The sequence below is a fragment of the Melanerpes formicivorus genome, unplaced genomic scaffold (assembly GCF_026170545.1).
Source record: "Melanerpes formicivorus ecotype bairdi unplaced genomic scaffold, bMelFor1.0.p_v2 SCAF_25, whole genome shotgun sequence".
Taxonomy (NCBI): Eukaryota; Metazoa; Chordata; class Aves; order Piciformes; family Picidae; genus Melanerpes; species Melanerpes formicivorus.
The window spans coordinates 5,859,574-5,878,945 of record NW_027142377.1 but is presented as its reverse complement, the minus strand read 5'-3'; the positions used below and the strand labels follow the sequence as shown (position 1 = coordinate 5,878,945).

Here is a 19,372-nt window from a genome sequence, read left to right as displayed (position 1 = left end):
TTATCCTGATTTTGATTCTTGCTCTTCTTTGATCTAGCATTTATGACTTTTTGAATAATGTAAATCAGAGCTTCTTTTCTCACCCACTTGTTCCTCTTTCTTCTTCTAAGAGGATAATTTTTTCATGTTCTTTGTAATATAGCTATGCCCATCTTAAGACTAACATAAAGGGAACTAATTATTTGCATAACATCAAAGTAAGGGACAGACTAAAGTCACCTCTCTGATATTTTTTTTTTCCTTTATCCTATTTAAGTCTTCCTATAAGTCTTCATCAGAACAAGAGGACTTAGTCTGAAGCTGTGCCAGGGGAGGCTTAGGCTGGATGTTAGGAAGAAATTCTTCATAAACAGTGATTGGCCATTGGAATGGGCTGCCCAGGGAGGTGGTGGGGTCACCATCACTGGAAGTGTTTAGGAAGAGACTTGATGGGCTGCTTGATGCTATGGTTTAGTTGATTAGATAGCCTTGGATGATAGGTTGGACACGATGATCTCGAAGGTCTCTTCCAACCTGGTTTATTCTATTCTATAATAAAATACAAGAGGAGTTTGCAGATGAAATTGTGTATTTGCATGTGTGGTATAACTGGGGGGAGAGAGCTGTATCATATGTCAGCTCCCAAAAAAGCATTGCAGCCATTGAGAAAAGAAACCACAATTACACTGCACCCCCATACTACTTCCATGACAACTGTTGCAGTTTACTTGTAAGATCCATACAAGGAGAAAGGATGTATGTTTATCTCTTAGCACAGTTCAGTAGCTGGAAATTACTTCTGTGCCACAGCCTACCAGCAAATGCTCTTCCATCCTGCTCTGCAGCATGTCTATTGTATACACACTTTGGAATATCTCTGTAGAGAAGCAGCTCTCACTCCTGATGATGTGGCACATCAGCTAGGGTCAAATCTTTGCTCTTTGTTAGAGGAGGTTCAGATATCTCAGACCTGAACTGTGCTTATCTTTTGTCTTCTACCATTCTACTGTGCCAGGTTGCTGGGACTGATACAAAGATACATTTGGCCTGTTCCATACAGTTAACTGGCAGTGGTGTCTGGGTGGCTTCAGGCACATGCTAAGATTGTAACAAGTTTAAAAAATAAAGCCATTTATCCTAAAAATAGCTCAGAACTAACTAGTGATCATGGGGCAGAGAGGAGACAGAAATGAAGACATTTTCTTTTCACGTAAGTGTCAGATTCAAAAGCATCTGCCTTGTTCAGCGCATGTATGGTATTCATTTCCTGTCTGCAGTCAATTGGAATGCCCCCCGAGTCGTTTGAAATTGAAAATCGAGTCATGCTTCTTTAATCAGCTCTAGGAAGTAGCCCCCTCCCTGACTGTTCTAAGAAAAATTTTATGTACATGCACAGAATTCATAATACTAAAAGCCCATGCCTCTCTCCGGGGCAAATCTTTTCCTTCTTCCCTCTTAAGCAGAGATCTTGTCACCATGTATCTACTCCAGTCGCTTGATCTTCTTCCTCATAATGTCACTGGAGGGAGGCCTTTCTCTTGTGTATCTGCTTCCTCTTCTTCTGTCAGTAGGGCAGTTCACAGAGTTGTAGAGAGGGGGCACTGCTGATGTCTCGATACAAGAATGAGACAGTTACTGCACTGTGTGTACAGATGCCATTTATACTAATGATTTCCAGTTGCTCGTGTATCAGTCTCTGAAGTTTTCTAAATGGAGAGGGTAAAACCCTATACTCGGGCTTGAAAGAATACTTCTCTGCAGGAGCAGAGGTGCCTGGTGCTGGGGCAGCCACTCAGGTTTCTGCTGCCGTTTGGCTGTAAACTCCTGGGTGTAGTAACAACCTCTTCCAGAAAGCGTTGTGAGGCATATAGTTGGTGCACAAATGTAAACAACCACTGCCTTTCCTCTGCCTTCACCCTCTAACTTCCATCAAAAGGAAAACAAATATTAGTGGGGAGGCAGCTAAGGAAGGGTCAAGTAAATTATCTTGCAGTGATTCAGCGGTGTGTATGTTTTGAGCATCAAGACTCAAGTGATTTGCCTTTTTCAGGCACAGAAGTGGTATTGCCAGAAGCACAGGAAACATCATGTTTTTGGAATATAACACTTGCCTGCTTTCTTGCTTTCCCATTATTAGCTTTTGCTTATGTGATGAAGTCATCATGTAACTTTTAGTCTACAGGGACTAAACACTTTCTAGTCTCTAAAAACATCTGCCAACTAATACTGCCAGAATCACAGACACTTTTGAAAGCATAGGGTGGATATTCAGTGGCATATGAGAGGGAGACACAGAGACTGGGAATAGCTGTTTCTTGGAAAAGGCAACTTTGGAAATTGAAAAGGTTTCAAGTAAGTTTACTCTTTTGGCTAGGGATAGATGAAAACTGTGTTTATTAAGGCCCATTCACCTAGTGAAATCCTAGCCTTAGTGGAACAAACTTGCAAAAGGACCGAGTTTATAATCCATTAAAATAATTTCTGATGTGTATTTGTTCTCTTTCATTTACACTGACTTTGTGCGTGCTGGCCTGCAAAGCCTGACCAGAAAGTTGTGTAGAAAAAGTATTAATATTCTGGATTTCCTTTGCTTTTGTGGTTTTGATTGCAGCTTAAAGGCAGATTTTCCTATTCTCTTGGAACCCGATGTGTAAATTATGATGGAGATTGCAGATGATGGGTGAGACCAGTTGTTCAATGAAATTTAGCCATGGTATAAATTAATTCTGTTCAAAGCTTCATTATATTACTGATTTAGGCAAGTATTTAATAAAGCCTAAAAAAGGATTGGAACATTCAAAGAATTCAAACTTTAGCACCGCAGGTTCTGAAGTGGAATAACTGAGCTACTCTTTGGTGGTACATTTGCCTGTTCAATGAGTCCTGTATGGAGAATTCCAGCCAGGCAGTGATTACAGATCTTCAGAATCATGAAGAGCAACTAAATATTTACCACCAGCTTAGGCAACTGAAAATATTTGTTAACTGTGAGCAAAACTTGGCACTGAACATCTGTCAAAGACCTACAGGATTTTAGGCCGTCCCATAGATGGCTGAGTATCTACTGAAGAACAAAGCCCCAGTGTATACTATATTATAAAATTTGCTGAAGGGCCTCTGGTTTTTCCAGCAAACATTGAGCTGTAATCACCACTGAGTCCTTTTTATTATCAAAGTGTTTATACAAACTGGCAGTTGTTCACCTCAAAGCTGAACCATACTGTTTGTATTTTCCAGCTGAAGGAAAACATGAAATACAAGCAAACAACAGAGCATGAAAAATAGCTGTGCTGCGAAATGTGTGTCCACAACATGTAGCAATAGGTTGCCAAAATGAGTATACTATAGTTGGCTTTCTTCTCAAGCTCTGAGAAAAAAACATTGTCTGCCAGAGCAGTTCAGATGTGGCCCTACTGTTTACTAATGGTGTGGAAGAGACAGCAAGCTTGATGAGAGAAACTCCCAACCACAGGCTGAACAAAGGATGGACCAAAGCTTGATGTCTGCAGGTGAATAAACAGGCTCAGTAAGGGAGGGCTACTCCAGCACTTGGCATGTATCAGTTCAGATGGCTCAACAAGGCAACAGCCTTTTCTTCCACTGCAGAGGGCCCTGTTGTACTATTGGCTACATGCCTCAGAAGAGTGATCTGGGGCTTACTAGACCTTAGATGTGAAGGGAGCCTCAGCACTACTGCCCTAGGATCTCTGCAGTCCTAACATAAGTCTGGGCTACCTGTTCAGTTCTCAAGATTTTCTGTGTTGCTCTGAGGACTGGAAAGTTTTAGAGTAAAACCCCTGAAATTCAAGTCACAATTCTGAGATAAATGTGTCCAGATGCTTTGAGATTCTGCTCTGCTACTGCTGTATGCAGCTCTTGAGAGCCGTTTCAGCGTATGGCAGAAGATGGGCTGTGGTGGGCTGAGTACATCCAAGCACCTCACTGTGCAACTGTGCTGCCACTGGCACCCAACATTTAAGCTGTCTACAGAGGACCACTGCTCCACTGGTGGATGTGGATCAACATGTCTGCTCTGAATGTCTGCAGTCCTAATTGCAACAGTATTTGACATTCCATCCTACTCTCCATGGAAAAAACACTTCCATGGGCTGTAGGGCCCCTGTAGCTCATGTGTCCCATGGTGGTACCCTGTGGGATGGCTGAATTTGGTCTTTGCATAGCCAGCTGTTCACACATGCTGTGAGTTAGATCTGGGTATGATGTCCTTTTGCAGATTTTGGCAGACTAAACAGATATTTATTCAAAAATAGACCCCAATAAACAGAACTCTTTATCATTATTACTTTTGATTGCCATCTATAATCAGTGACACAATTTTGAGAGTAGATGCTGTATTTTGGAGCCCCAAAGTGAAAGCAGTTGTGTACACACAAGCCAATGTAGTCCATTTTAAGTGATTTATGAATAATTATCTAAAACATGCTATTATTGCAACAATTAATTTGTGCAGCTTTCTAAGGACAAGTAATGTTTTTGGCTTCACTGATACATGTGAACATGAGGGACAAGCACATTTGAAGGGAAAAGGAGAGTGTCTCAGTAACTGAGTGGCTGATGTGACACCCCTCTGGTCTGACTTCTGGAGCTATGAATTACCAGTAACTCCTTGGAGTGAATCAGCCCTGTGAGGTTCAGTGCCACCACAGAAATACAAACCCAAGTGATTTGCCTGTTAGAAGAGAAAGCCAAGAGAGAGCTTAGATCAGAACAAAGGTCTTCTGACTGCCTGGACTGTCCGTGGCTTTAATCATAAAAGATCTTTCCCTGTGAATCTCTGATAATGCTTTTCAGCTGTTAACTTCATAGTCTGCTTACCTAATAGCATCCTCATACCTCTTCCTGCTAGGTCCTGACCTGCTTATACTTATGAGAGAGAAAAACAATAAATAAACCCCAGGAATTAGATCACCCAAGTTCATAATGGATCTTGGATCTACAGAGGTGAAAGCCTCATATAGTGTCCTGGTGCATTACTCAACCTCCCCAGACCAGTTAATTTTAAAGTGATCATTTACCACTAACCTGGAAACATGCAACAGCCTTGAAAATCAAAACAATCTGTGTAGGCAGGTGGGAAATGAAACCAGTCCTAATGGCTATAATGGTTTTCTCTGAAGGCCCCAGGCCTCATTTTGTCTCTGATAGCAATATAATCTTTTATAGCGTCTGTGAAGTTTCCTAATAAATAAATGTTGCTTGTTCCTGGTGGTTGAAGATGGTGTACAGGTGCATCATGAAAGTGCATTGACAGACTGTCGGGTTTCAATTCAAGGCCTCTTGTCAAGATCATTTTACAAGATATTTCAAAGGAGTGTGCAAGAAATAAAAAAGCAGTGTAGCTGCAGCAGGAATTTGGTAATAGATTCCCTTGCTGTCTGGGAGCTTTTTGGTATGTAAGTTGCATCAGTTCTCCCAAATTCTTTCAAGTCCATAATTAGTAGTGCTTGCGAATGTGCCTTTCTTTTGGCAGGTGGGGAGAGAATGAAGGTAAGAAATATGAAGGAGAGAGAAAGAGCAGTTGCTCCAAAACGTTTTCTGTAGCTCCAGTCATTACTCAATTATTTCTGTTTTGGTTGTTTTTCCAGGACTAGAAAATGGGATGAAAATAAGGAAGAGGGGAGGGAGATGTGCTCCTTACTTGCTAAAAATGCAGATACATTCCCTTTTTTCCTAGTTTGGTATTTTTACAGGTTCTTATTTCTGTATCATTTCTCTCTGGGGAAGACAGTACAATTCCCTGCAGCTAATGTCTGTAACAAAGGAGAAACAAAATGAGAAAGCAATGGAGTGAGTTCAAATACCTGTTTTAATAATTAAAAAGTTAGCTGCAGTATCAGGTAGGCATGCAGGTTTGTCTCTTGGTGCCTTTAAATGCTATCATGGTGCAGGTCTTGTCTGGATCACCAACATGGCCAGGCTCAAAGAGTGGTGGTGAATGGAGTTAAATCTAGTTGGTGGCTGGTCACAAGTCCTGCTCACTAGGGTTCAGTACTGGAGCCAGTTCCATTTAATATCTTTATCAGTGGGCTGGATGAGGGAATTGAGTGCACTCTTCATCAGTTTGCAGGTGACACTAAATTAGGCAGGAGTGTTGATAAGCTTTTTGGTAGGAAGGCTCTGCAAAGGGATCTAAGACAGCTAGACAGGCTGGATCAATGGGCCAGTTGTATGATATTTAACAAAGCCAAGTGCTGGGTCCTGCGCTTGGGTCACACCAACCCTATGCAATGCTACAGGGTTGGGGCAGTGAGGCTGAAAAGCTGTGTGGCAGATAAGGACCCAGGGCTGCTGGCTGACAGCCAGATGAAGATTCCTTCATCTAGGCCATTGATAATGATATTAGAGAGAACTGGTCCCAACAGCCTTTGGTGTAAGGCAGTTATCATGTCCCCTTTCTGTTTTTCTTCTTAAAGTGAATCAAGCCCAACTCATTCAGTCTGTAATTAATGACAGTCCCTGCCCCAAGCAGCTTGGTAGTAGGCCTGATCAGCCTGATGTCATTACTCCACCATGACAATTTTCTAACTAACTCCATGTGATATTCCATCTGTCTGACACTATAAAAAACTTTCTATATAGCCTTTTATTATTGTAGTTGCTGAGCTCCCCACAAACATCACAGTGAGGAAAAGAAATGCTGTTATCCCCACTGAGGCAAAGCCAGACCTTGACCTGCCAAGATCACACGGAGGGTCTTATCAGAAAAATCAAATGTAGGTCTCTCAAGTCTTAGGCCAGCTCCAGCGGTATGGTATGTTAATGCAGAGAATCAGGGTGCTCCTGAAGTGGCAAACAGATAGGGAAGGTATGAAAATGTGTGTGAGAATTTTATTATTTTTTCATAAAATCTCACTTTATTTTAATAAAGGTGAGATTATGGGCGTGATGCCCCAGGAAAAAAAGTAGTTAAGTACCACATTTCTTTTACCTCCTGCCTGAAGCAATTTAATACTGTCAAAATTACACCTTGTTGATAGTCAGATATAACTGAGAAGCCATTTAATCCTCACATGCCAAGAATGTTGTATTTAAATTGTTTGGTAAGTGTTAGAGCACTAATATATGGGTAAAGAACCTAAGGTTAGCTAAGTGGCCCTCAGTCTTGTTTCCCAGAGTTTGCTGTTCTGTGATTTGCTTTCTAATTTATATTCAATAAGGGATTTGTTAATGAGTGACCTACCAAAGGCACCTGGAAGTCCTACCTGGTCTTCAGCAGAGAGGCACATTCTTGCTTTAGCCTTCAAGCAATACAGGCTGCCAGGAACATATAAATTTTTTAGTATTGCACATGTGCACTAATTCAGAATTAACTTTTTGTATCTTTGCTGTAGATAGATTATAGCACTTTCAAAGTGCTAAATCTGATTTCACTCTTTAGAAATGAAGTACAGTAAGAAGGTGAGAGGAAGCCCACCTTGATTTTCACTTGAGACAGCTTTGCTTAGTCCCCAGTTAACTATTAGATCTTGGTTTATTTAACTCACAGAACCACCGAGTTATTGAGGCTGGAATGGACCTCTGAGATCATCAAGTCCAGCCTATGATCTAACACCACCACCTTGACTAGACCATGTCATTAAGTGCCACATCCAATCTTAAACACTGCCAGGGACAGCAACTCCACCACCTCCCTGGGCAGTCCATTCCAGTGTCTAATTACCTGTTCCCTGAGGAAGTGCTTCCTAACATCCAACCTAAACCTCCCCTGGCTAGCTTCAGGCCATACCCTCTCACCTTGTCACAAGTTGCCTGGGAGAAGAGCCTAACCTTTACCTTACTACAACTTCCCTTCAGGTAGTTGTAGAGTGTGCTAAGGTTCCCCTCTGAGTTTCCTTCTGGTTAAACAACCCCAGCTTCCTCAGCCTCTCCTCATAACTCACTGAATATTTTCCTGTTATGTGCACAGATTATACTGTAAAATCCCTTGAAAGGCCAATTTAGAATCTTCTAGGCAGATAAACACAAAATAGATGAAAAAACATTGGAGCTGTTCTCTATCTGAGAGCTGAGCAAAAGGTATGCTAGCTTAATTTGAGACAGGGGAGCTGGATGAAGAATGCATTTAACCAGAAATGCTGGCAAAAGTATGCTTCAGTGGAGCCAGAACCACATATGGGCATTCCACTTTAATTGTGCTTGTTTTAAGAGATAGGTCTTTAACATTTACCCTCTCCATGCTTGCTGTCTCTTTATGAACTGAAAATAAAAGCTCCCCAGGCAGTACTACTAAGACCTCAAGCCTAAAATTTTTCAGCTAAGTCAAAAGCAAAACCTGTGCTTAATCTGCCCTGGGCATTTTTTTCAGTAACCATAAGAAGATTCAACTTCTCTTCTGGCTTTTTTTTTTCCCCAAGTCCCCAGGCCAGTCCTAACCAAGGGAGTGTTTTGATACTAAATGTCTCTCCTTGGTGAGGTCAAAGGCAGTGGCAGCAGCGCTACTGGTTCGAAGGCAGCCTGCTGTAATACACTACAAAACCCAAAAGTACGCTCAACAATAACAAAAGCATTAACCGCTGACCCACAGCTTGGTGAAATTCAATCTCACCATTAGACAAACATGAAAATGAGATCCCAGAGGAAGAAGGTTCAGATGTTCAAGACCAGAGAAATTGGGTGAGGAACATTGACAACGAAATGGAAGCTGTTGCAGACTGAGGAGAGAGAGGGAGATGCTGCTAGTTCAGGATCTTTTAACACCATAAATTTCAGCATACATTGAGCAGTCAGTGACTTTGCTCCACTGTGGAACAAAGTAAGCTAAAATGATTGAGAATTATAATATACCTTTCACCATTTCAGGGATACACTTAATGTGCTATAATCTAATTTGCTGGGGATTGCTTTAGAGCCTCAAGTTTCGAGATGTGCTGTTAGATGACTGTGTCCATGTGTAGGTGCTCAGCACAGAGCTGGAGTGTCTCACGAACCTGAAAGAGCTAAGCACCCAAGTGTGATACAGTGTTATCTTGTCTTAGATAGTTACAGCTTTGCACCACTGGAACCAAGTATATTTCAGTCAGATGCCAAACTCCTGAGCACCCTAGAAAATGCCAGTCACAATTCCTGTGTTTCAGAAAGGAGACACGAGTCTGTGTGCTGTGGGGGCTTTTTGTACTTCACTCTGCAGCCAGCGTTGGCAGGAAGCTGGAGACCAGGACACTGGCAGGACTTCATGCTCTCTCAGTTGTTGTTACAGTGTGTTGTTTTTTCCCCCAGAACACACTCACTGCAGATGACCCTTCTGCTGAAGACAGTTTCACCCTGAATTCTGATGACAGAAGAGAGTACCCTGATCTCCAGGCTGCCCACCGGCCATTCCCTAAGCAGCGATTCAGGCAGGAAAATGGACACACATCCCTGCAAAGAGATGGACCCAGATCTTTCCTCCTGGATCTCCCAAACTTCCCTGACTTGTCAAAAGCAGATATCAATGGGCAGAATCCCAACATTCAGGTACAAATTTATGTTAACATGTGATATTTTTTTCCTTATGAGCTGCACAAAATTATTTTACTGAATCAAAACAACTTCCAACCTGGCTTCCATGAGGCAGTCAGAACACCCTGACTCTCCACGAATTACACCAAGAAAGAATGTAGATCTGATCATATCATTCTATCTCATACCATATCTATGTGAATGCACAGTTTTAAGTTTTTTCCCTGAATTTCTCTTTGAATAGTATTGATTGCCCAAGTGTGAGTGTAATATAGATCTATTTATGCTGCTAAAGCCCTCTTTACTATTGACATTTGAGAACACATTATCTTCACTGATGTTAAATAGGTATTTTAAATTCTGGTTTCAATTCTATGTTGCAAAACTTGTTTGTGAACGTTTTCTCTTTTGGGATCCTATTCTAAAATGCAACCAACCCCAAATGTTAGAAGAGAGCAAGCCTTTAAGTTTCAGCTCAAAATGTGGTCCTCTGCAGGAAACCAAGATTCTGAATTAATTTCTGCAGCTGCTGCCTGGAGCAAAAAAAAAAGTTGTCTGCAAGGAACTTTGTTATACGTTATTCCTCAAACTTTTCTTGGGTTTGGAATAGCCTCTTACAAGCCACTTGCATCTTGAAACTTCAAGGTTTAGAAAGAGGAAAAAAAATGAGTGATTTGTTTTTAATTCAGAGCCTTCAAGCAAAATTGGCATTAATAAGCAGTCTCTCCTAACCAAAACAATAAATTGCAATGTTGTCCTGCCTGAGATATGCTTATAAAAACAATACACTAATAGAACTGGCTTTATGGTTAAATTAATTCCTGGCTTATCCTACTTCCTTGGCCCACAAAATAACCATCCTTTTGATATGTCTAAGAAGTATGTATGTAAAGATATAATAGATCTATTGGTGAGAGACCAACGTGATCGGGCAAGGACAAACTGTCTCCGAGCTGACATGCCATTACATCATAGATGGCTTGCACTATTAAGAAGCCTAACAGACAGATTTGGATCCAGTGCAGGTCCAGGACTTAATGGGCCAAGGCAGTAAACACGTTCAACATGTGGTGACTGCACATCCCTCGTGCTAGAAGCCTTTCAGAAAGCCTTAGGAAGGGAAAGCAGAGATACTGTAGGGGCCCCAGATTGTGGTATGAGGTAAACAGTGTAACATCATTGTTTGAACAGCAAGTAAACCACAGAGGAGGAAGCAAAAACCTTGTCTGATTGGTAACAGCATTTAATAAACCTTTATTAGAATAAACCTTTATTAGAATAAACCAAACCAGGTTGGAAGAGACCTTCAAGATCATCGTGTCCATGTTTAGATCCAGGGAATAGATAAATGGCATGGAAACATTTCCCTGGCTTGTCTGTAGTAGCTGCTTCTGCTGTGTCCTCTTTTTCCATCACCTGATCTTGGATATGTGTCAGCCAGCTATGTCAGCAGTTTTGCTGGACTCTGAGGACTGGGAGGCTTAGTCGTGTAAAGTGGAAAACATTGGGCAACATTAATCCCAGAGCTGTTGTGCACAAGCATCAGCTCTTCTTGAAACAGGCTCCCTCAGTTCTGCATCATATTTATCCACTCTGCTTACTTAGGTGCATAAATAAGGATGTACAAAGCTTCTTTAAGATCCTGGTTGATGGTCCTGCGGCAGGTCAGGCTTCATGGAGATAAAACTCCCCTTAGTTCATTACAGAGTCAATGAAAGTTTATTTCTTTGCCTAAAGCTGTAAAAGGTGGCCTACTCTTTTGGGACAAACAGGATTATAGTCTTGCTCATTAAACAGTACCATGCTGACCTGAATGGAAATAATAACGTGTTGACTTGCAAATTTCTCATCAGCTGTTTGGCAGGTAAGAGCAGAATCAATGCACATTTGTCTTTTTGCACAATGGCTTCAGGCTGTGCAATCCTGGGTGTCAAATTTGTAGTCCTCCTAGGACAGTGGTATTGGAAAGGAGAAAAAGCCTCTCTGTGTTAATCTAGAACAGTGGCCACATTAACTTCTCGAAGACCCACATTTTCTTTTTCTCCTTCTACTAATACAAACTTACACAGACCAAACATAACATTATAAAGGGAAATTATACCTGGAAATTTCAAAAAACAACCAAGAACAACAACCAAACAAACAGAAAGACCCCACCCCACCAAAACACAAACACAAAACCAAAATAACAGACCTAAGAGCCTGAGATAGCAGCTTGAAAAGATAATTCAGTAGGGTTTTTTATTCCTTCTCTGTTTTCCAGTGAGACAGCTGTTGCATGATGTCCTGGTTGTGTGCTCTTTGAGGAAGGAAGGGACTCTGAAGGATGCTTTATTATTCAGTGTGAGACAGGATCGTTCTTACCCCTGAGTAATAGAATGAAGTCATGTGGGAAGTGTATAGAAATCTGCTTATTTTCCATTTCTGGTTAATGTTTTTCATCTGTCCCAGCCAGCATTCTACAAGCTCTCAGCTTTTCTCTGCAGCCAATCCTCTGTTTGCTTCAACCTGTAATTCAACTTCTGCTCCTATCCCTCCCCTTTTTACTCCTGGTTTCCCAAGCCTGTGTACTTGCAACAGATGTGCTGCTCTCTGCTGTTCCATTGCTTTGCTGCTTTCATGCGAGTGCTCGACACCGTGACATGTGAGCAGAGAAGGGAAAACTCCTTGCTGATGATCAGGCAAGGGTGTTTTGTTGGTGTTAATACCCTTCAGAGAACTTCAGTCTTGATCAAGCTTCACAACTAGTATACCTGAAACACAGTTGGGTGAGTTCCAGTTGTGATGGGTGTGTTAAATATTTCAGATGAGATGACAAGTTCCAACTAGAAACTATGTAGAGTTATGTAGGATTCCTGTCCTGAAAACATACTAATGTGCCCTTGAAAAGTGAATTAAATCAGTATAAAATTCACTTGAGGACAACAATCGCAACAGAGTTGAGTTGTGGGATTGGTAGTAATTGCTAGGAGTCATTTTAAGACAGAAGAAGTTAGTATTGCCTACGTGACTATGTGTTTATTATTTTGTATGAGGTCTGTGGGCTATATCCATCACCCATGCCACTCCAGTGCTGCTGTGTTAGCTTTCTTCATTCCTTTTGATATCTATTCAGTTTCTGCCTCCTCTTAAAAGGATACATAACAACCCCCACAGTTACAGAGAAACAAGGCTATTTGAATCAGAGAGTCACAGAATGGTTTGGGACCTTTAAAGGTCTTCTGGTCCAACCCCCCTACAGTAAGCAGGGACATCTTCAACTAGATCAGGCTGCTCAGAGCCCTGTCCAACCTGTCCTGGGATGTTTCCAGGGACAAGGCTCCTACCATCTCTCTATGCCTCCTGTGCCAGTGTTTCACCACTTTCATTCTGCAAAATTCAAATTCTTCAGGTCCATCCGTGGCCTTTTCCCCCACCTCCACCTATGCCACATGTCACTTTCAACACATTTTATTAGATCTGTGTTTCAGGGAGCAGTTACATTTGTCATTTGAAGCTGTTGCTTTCACACTGTGTTGGAAACAGTCAGCAGTATATGACCAGTATACCTGATCCCTAATCCAGCCCAGTAACAAGTGGAGAACTGCAGTGCTTATTTCTTTAACTGAAGTGATGTGGCATGTACCTAAATTTACCCTTTCAATGACGTACCATGAACTTGTTTCTGTTTCACTGTTACAGTTACCTCACTGTTGACTTGCACAAATGCACCTTTACAAAATGGCATGTTCTGCATTGAAAAAGTGCGTTGGTTGAACGAAGAAATCTGAGGGTGTCATAGAATCCCCCACTTGCACAATATGACAAATGTAGCTCTTCCTGAAACATAAAGTTCCAGCTGCTTAGGGCAATGTTTACAGTGTTGAATTGAATTCAGAAACACCATCTCAGTAAACAGCACGAAGTACACAGAACTTTTTGTGCACTCCAGCGGGAGGGGATAATATTTATCTTCTGTGTGTTTTTCGCCAGGAGAAAATTGAATGTTGGCGTTTCAAGACATCTGTGCTTGATACATTTGTTTCATTACTAACTGACTGCAAATCTGTTGTTTTAATGTACCTGTGCCAACTGCTCTTAACAATTTTTAGAGGAACATCCTTATTTATAGCTCACACAAGCAGAAAAGAAGTTGCTTCATTTTAGGTTTGAATACTTCTGGAAGTGGTTGTGGATTTATACAAGAACCATGCTACCACAGGTATTTTGGGAAGCTTGAGAAAAGAATAAATAATCTTTACAGTTTTGATAATCACTAGAAAAGGAAATCAGAGAAAATGAAGTCTTTTAAATAGTCTCCAAGACAGAAATACTAAGCCAGGTCTACTTTTTAATTTTTGAGAGAACATGTTTTCATTGGAGTAGTTACACAGCATGAAAGCTTTTCCACAGCTGCTTTAAATGCCCATTTTTCATGACTCTAGTTCTAGATCTGATTTCTTCTTTCCTCTTTATAAGCAACTCTCGGTTGCTTGTAGAAACTGAACAAACACGATACATGTTTGTATATCATGTACATTTATTATGCATGTGCATAGTCTTGGGCTAATGTTAAGTCTGTCTGCAAGTACTGGGAAGAATTCAAAGATGATTTTTCCAAATTTTAGACTGGGATAGGGGAGCAATTACTTGCCTGAAGCAGAAGCCTTTTCTCATACCTCTTCCCAAACTTTTTGGGTCATACCACGGAGGAATTACTAGGATTACTCACCAATTTCCTCCCTGCCTCTTTGGAAGGTCCATTAGAGTTAAATGGGTGTGGGCAGAACATAGCCATGTTCCTGAAAACAGAGAACTAGAGTTAACTGTCCTCTTTTTACTAAGAGTGACAGTTCAGAAAGCCCTAGGATTCTTTATAGAATTGCTTTCAGCCAATGTGGTTTATGCCACATGTTAAACAAACAAGCTGAAAACATCAGAGGGAAGACTACAGGTGTGTGTCAGAATACCACAGTGGAGTTTGCTTCTATTATGTTCATTTTTTAAATAGGCTGTGTATTGGAAAACTCATTTAAAGGCCTTTATGGTAAAGCCTCACTGGTAGGAAAACCAGACTGAAACAGGCATCTCATTGAACACATATGTCATGACAGTGAGTTAGTGGCAGTGCTGTTGGAGGTCTCATGAGGTCTTTTGAGCCTGGAACTTCATGCATTACACCTGCCTCTCTTCCCCAGCGTAGCACATAGCTCAACAGGTGTGTCTCTGTCCCTACAAATTCTCCTTTGCTTAAACTGACTTGGCATCCTGAATAAGTACTTTAAATCTGATTCATATGGTTCTTCAAACTGTACCTGACTGAAATAATGTCATTGCCTGCTGAATCACTATCCTATCACTGCAGATTACCAAAGCACTGGAAGGATTATCAAGTGCCTCCTGCCTATTTGTTTTTATGAGAGAGTTTGGTTTGGGTTTTAGGTTTTGAGGTTTTTTTTCCACTTTGCTGAGTCATTGTTTACAGGGTCAATGTGGTCTTAAAAATACTTACTACTGAAGTACTAGAGTCATACCAGTTTCCACGTGGGCAGTGCTAAAGCCTTGTGACTGGCCAGCAGTGCATGGTGTTAGCCACTCAGTAACACCATTTCCTTTCACTTATTGTGAAAACTGTTTGGCTTGGATAGATGCAACAACTTTGAATCCCTGAACTAACCCTGATGTTTTCAAACTTATGAAATCCTTTTTAATTCTTGGTCTGTAGAAACTGAGGTTTAATGAAGTAACCATTCCAATTCCATATTTTGTCTGGGAGTAAAATATCTCTTGTGTAAAGATGCTATTAGCCTGGCAACTGCACTTTCCCTCACTCTTGCTCTTTCTCCCAGTGGAGCTTAGTAGCCTCAGAGTTGTTTCATTTCAATGCCTTGGTCTATGGTCAAATGCAAAGCACAAGACACATGCAAAAATCTCCTTTCTGTAAAAAATGGGGTGTGGGCATTGTGCAGCCTTGTCTGCAGCTCTGAAGCTATGGCAGCAGTTCGGGTTTGCATCCTGCGTACACTACCCTGTGCATCCCAGGTAGGTAAGGAAACATTGGTTCTTTATTCTGTGATGACAGGTTTGTGGTGGCAGGTTGGACTTGATGATTGGATGTGGCACCTGCAGCCATGGTTTAGTTGTCATGAGGTGTTAGGTATTAGGTAATAGGTTGGACTTGATGATCTCTGAGGTCTTTTCCAACCTTGTTGATTCTAAGATTCTAAGAAATTTACTGATGATTGACTCAATCCCCTTATCCAGATCATCAGTAAAGATATTGAACAGGATGGGGCCCAGAACTGATCCCTGGGGGACACCACTAGTGCCTGGCTGCCAGCTGGGTGTGGCACCATTCACCACCACTCTCTGGGCTCGGCCCTCCAGCCACTTCCTAACCCAGCACAGAGTGCTGCTGTCCAAGCCACGGGCTGACAGCTTGGCCAGGAGTTTGCTGTGGGGAACGGTGTCAAAGGCCTTGCTGAAGTCCAGGTAGACTACATCCACAGCCTTCCCCACATCCACCAGGCAGTCACCTGATCATAGGAGATCAGGTTGGACAGGCAGGACCTGCCCTTCCTATATTCATGTTGGCTGGATCTGATCCCTTGGCTATCCTGCAGGTGTGCAATGATTGCCCCCAAGATGATCTGCTCCATAATTTTCCCTGGCACTGAGGTCAGGCTGACAAGCCTGTAGTTTGCAGGTTCCTCCATCTGACCCTTCTTGTGCATGGGCATCACATTGGCCAGTTTCCAGTCGTCTGGGACCTCGCCGGTGAGCCAGGACTGATGGTAAATGATGGAGAGCAGCTTGGCCAGCTCATCTGCCAGCTCTCTCAGCACCTTAGGATGGATCCCATCCAGTCCCATGGACTTGTGAGTATCCAAGTGGCTCAGCAAGTCCCAAACGAAATCCATGGGGAATTAAGGGGTACTATACTGCTTCCTGCCCCCATCTACCAGTTCAGGAGGCCAGTTATCCTGGGGGTCTCCTGCCTTACTGTTGAAAATGGTGGCAAAGAAGGTATTTAGTACCTCAGCCTTTTCTTCATTTTTAGTTACAATGTTCCCCTCCCAGTCCAATAAGGAGTGGAGGTTCTTCTTACCTCTTCTTAGCATTAATGTGTTTATAAAAATGCTTTTTATCATCTTTCACAGCAGTGGCCAGTTTAAGTTTTAACTGGGCTTTTGCCTCTCAAATTTTTCTCCAACATGATCTAACAACACCCTTAAACATATCACAAGTTGCCTCCCTCCCTTTTCAAAGGCAATACATCCTCTTTATTCCCCTTAATTCACTCAGGAGCTGCTTGCTCATCCAGGCCAGTCACCTTCCCCGCCGGCTCATCTTCCAACATGTGGGAACTGCCAGTTCCTGTGCCTGGTCAGTCCAGAGTAATTACTGAACTGGGTAACATGAAGCATCAGAACATTTTGCTGTTTATCAGTGGCTTGCGTGACTCACAGAGCTCCAGTTTCTGATGGCTAGATCCTTTTTCTACCTAAAGAGCCACCTATATGCACACACAGTATTTGTCTAGGAGTTTCACAATTATACATTGCTCAGCACAGAAAAGGAAGAATCAAGAGTTGTCCTTATGCAGAATTATATTTACACATTCATGGTATCTCTGAGGGAATCAGCAAACTTTGAATCCTGGCTCTGGGCTTCTGTAGAAACCATGAACAGGTTCAGGTTGTTCATGTTCTCTAGCAAAGACTGAAGACCTACTTCAGAGGGCTTAGCAGCAAGTTAAATACTGGGTGATGGTTGAAGGAGATGCTTGTCTATCATCACTGCAAAGCATGGTTTCTCATAGCAGGGACAGCCCACCCTGTAGTGTGGTGAAAAGGGTGGTGCTGTAGGAAGGCCATGAGAGGGGCTGGGCTCAGCTGCCACTAGAGGGCAAAGCAGATGTGGACCCTGGGCTCTCCCTCTTCCATCTTCACAGTTGTGGACTTATTCGTGCTGTCTTGAGTCAGCCCAAGTCCTAGAAACAGGCTTTGAACACCGGTGCATATCACGCTTGCTTCACATTCAGCCTTGCTATAGTAACAGATTTGATTTTCTTTTTCCTGGCCATGCATGTTTGGGTTTAAACATCTTTTGCCCACAAGGCAGAAACTTCTGCTGCAAAAGTTTTAGGCACAGCAGGGTTATTATTTTATGCAGGATTTTTCCTAGCCTTTGTTCCAAGGTCTGATTCAGTAGGGCTAGCAGAAGGAATCACTCATCTGCTGCATATCTCTGGGCTCAGTAATCTGCATATGGTTTACAACATGTGAACCCTACAGTACAACACAGCCCCTTTGCAAGGCAGCACCAGTCATTTGTCTTCACTGTATGGAAAGTTTCCCACTGACAGGCAGGCCGCTCTATTTTGAATCCCAAAGGTTACCATTGAAGTGGTAGATGGCCCCGACACCGAGACGGACAAGGATCTGCAGAAAGAAAGCATCAAGCCTAGCTGGCCAGTCCCATCACCTGACTGGAGAAACTGGTGGCAGAGGTCCTCCACCTTGACTCGTATGAGCAGTGGTGACCAGGACTACAAATATGACAGCACTACTGAGGACAGCAACTTCCTAAACCCTCTTGGTGGGTGGGATAGCCATGCACCCAGTCACCGGACATTTGAGTCCAAGGAGCAGCCAGAGTATGGTGAGTTTGTGTTCCAGGCCTCTTATGGGCATTTGGGATTGTAAAAATGGTTTGGGAGAAATGAGAATGGTGAGGCATTGCTGAAAGCAGGCCAAGCAAAATTGAATGGCTTTTCCTCATCAGCTTTTAAACACAAATGTGTGCAGATGCACGAGCTCTGCTGTGGTAGCTGCATTCCACCAGTGGGTCTGTAATCTTGAAAATCCTAGGAAAGCCTTTATTTAGTCCTAAGTGTACTTACTTAAAAAAGCAAAGGAAACAAGGTTTCATATTTATTTTTAGAGCAAGGATAAGTACAAATTTAGAACAGTATGGTGGTTTGGGAAGCAAAATAGAATTATTGGATAAATAAGCAAGATCTAAAACGTGGTAGGATTTGGTGAGCACACAAATAGGATGAGTTGTGTTGGTGCTTGTGTGGGGAGCGGCACATGCAGCAGGAACATTGTGTATTTGCATGTGCAGTTCTCTCCCAGATGTGTCCTGGCAAAACCAATTGTTTTCAGCTTGTGTATTAAACACTTGCAGAAACTAGAAACAGCAGAGCTATAGCTCCCCTCTGCCCCGGCGGTCTGGAGCTGTCCACAGGGCATGGGCTGGAGGGAAGGGATCCAATGTGTGCTCACAGGTAGCTCAGAGCTTCTCAGGTTTCAGCTCTGTATAAACATAGAAGATTTCTAGCCAGAGCAGGGTTTCGCTTGGACCCTGGTGCTTCTCTGTCATTCTTCTGAGTGCTGCAGAGTTGCTGTCATACACTGGTTAAGTTTTGGTTAGCTGTAAGTCCTAGAGCCTAAACAATGTAGACATCTTTTGTGTGGTGGTGCATTTAGACACATACATACATGTTAAATTTTTTGGCCAGAAGGTTAAAGTCTATCCCTTCTTTCTGCACCTGCATTGATTTGTGGGCACACTTTACAGACAAGAATTCATATATTAGGTAGTTACTCATTTAGGCAGAATATAATTGCTTGCACAGATAAATGTGGTAGAATGAAAAATAAGAACTACAAATACAAAAGTAGGAAGAACAGGTTGAGCTCCAGCTGAAAATCCGACATGGCATATTTAATAGTAGATACTATCTGTTTCATAGCACAATATAAACACTGGGCAGGCCTAACAATTATCCTAGAGCTCTTTGACATACACCAGAGCACCTTACTAATTGGAAAAGTCCTGTCCTTCTGAAAATGTCATGAGCCACCAGCCTTGGCCAGAAGGATGTAGCAGCAGATCCCACTCATATGCAGCTTTTGTACTAGTTCCATCCATTGGCCCATTCACATGT

General features: G+C 42.2%; 1 protein-coding gene across 2 annotated transcripts in view; it reads left to right on the top strand.

Annotated features, from left to right (window-relative positions):
* ISM1 (isthmin 1) overlaps window positions 1-19,372 on the top strand; it is a 46,765-nt gene that overhangs the window by 11,541 nt on the left and 15,852 nt on the right. For both annotated transcript variants that reach the window (XR_010989130.1, XM_068153160.1), the window contains exons 2-3: window positions 9,217-9,453; window positions 17,814-18,081. Coding sequence is in view for 1 of the 2 variants with exons in the window: in XM_068153160.1 (XP_068009261.1) it covers window positions 9,217-9,453; window positions 17,814-18,081 (505 nt within the window). In the remaining variant the exon portion in view is untranslated. The remainder of the gene's footprint in view (window positions 1-9,216; window positions 9,454-17,813; window positions 18,082-19,372) is intronic.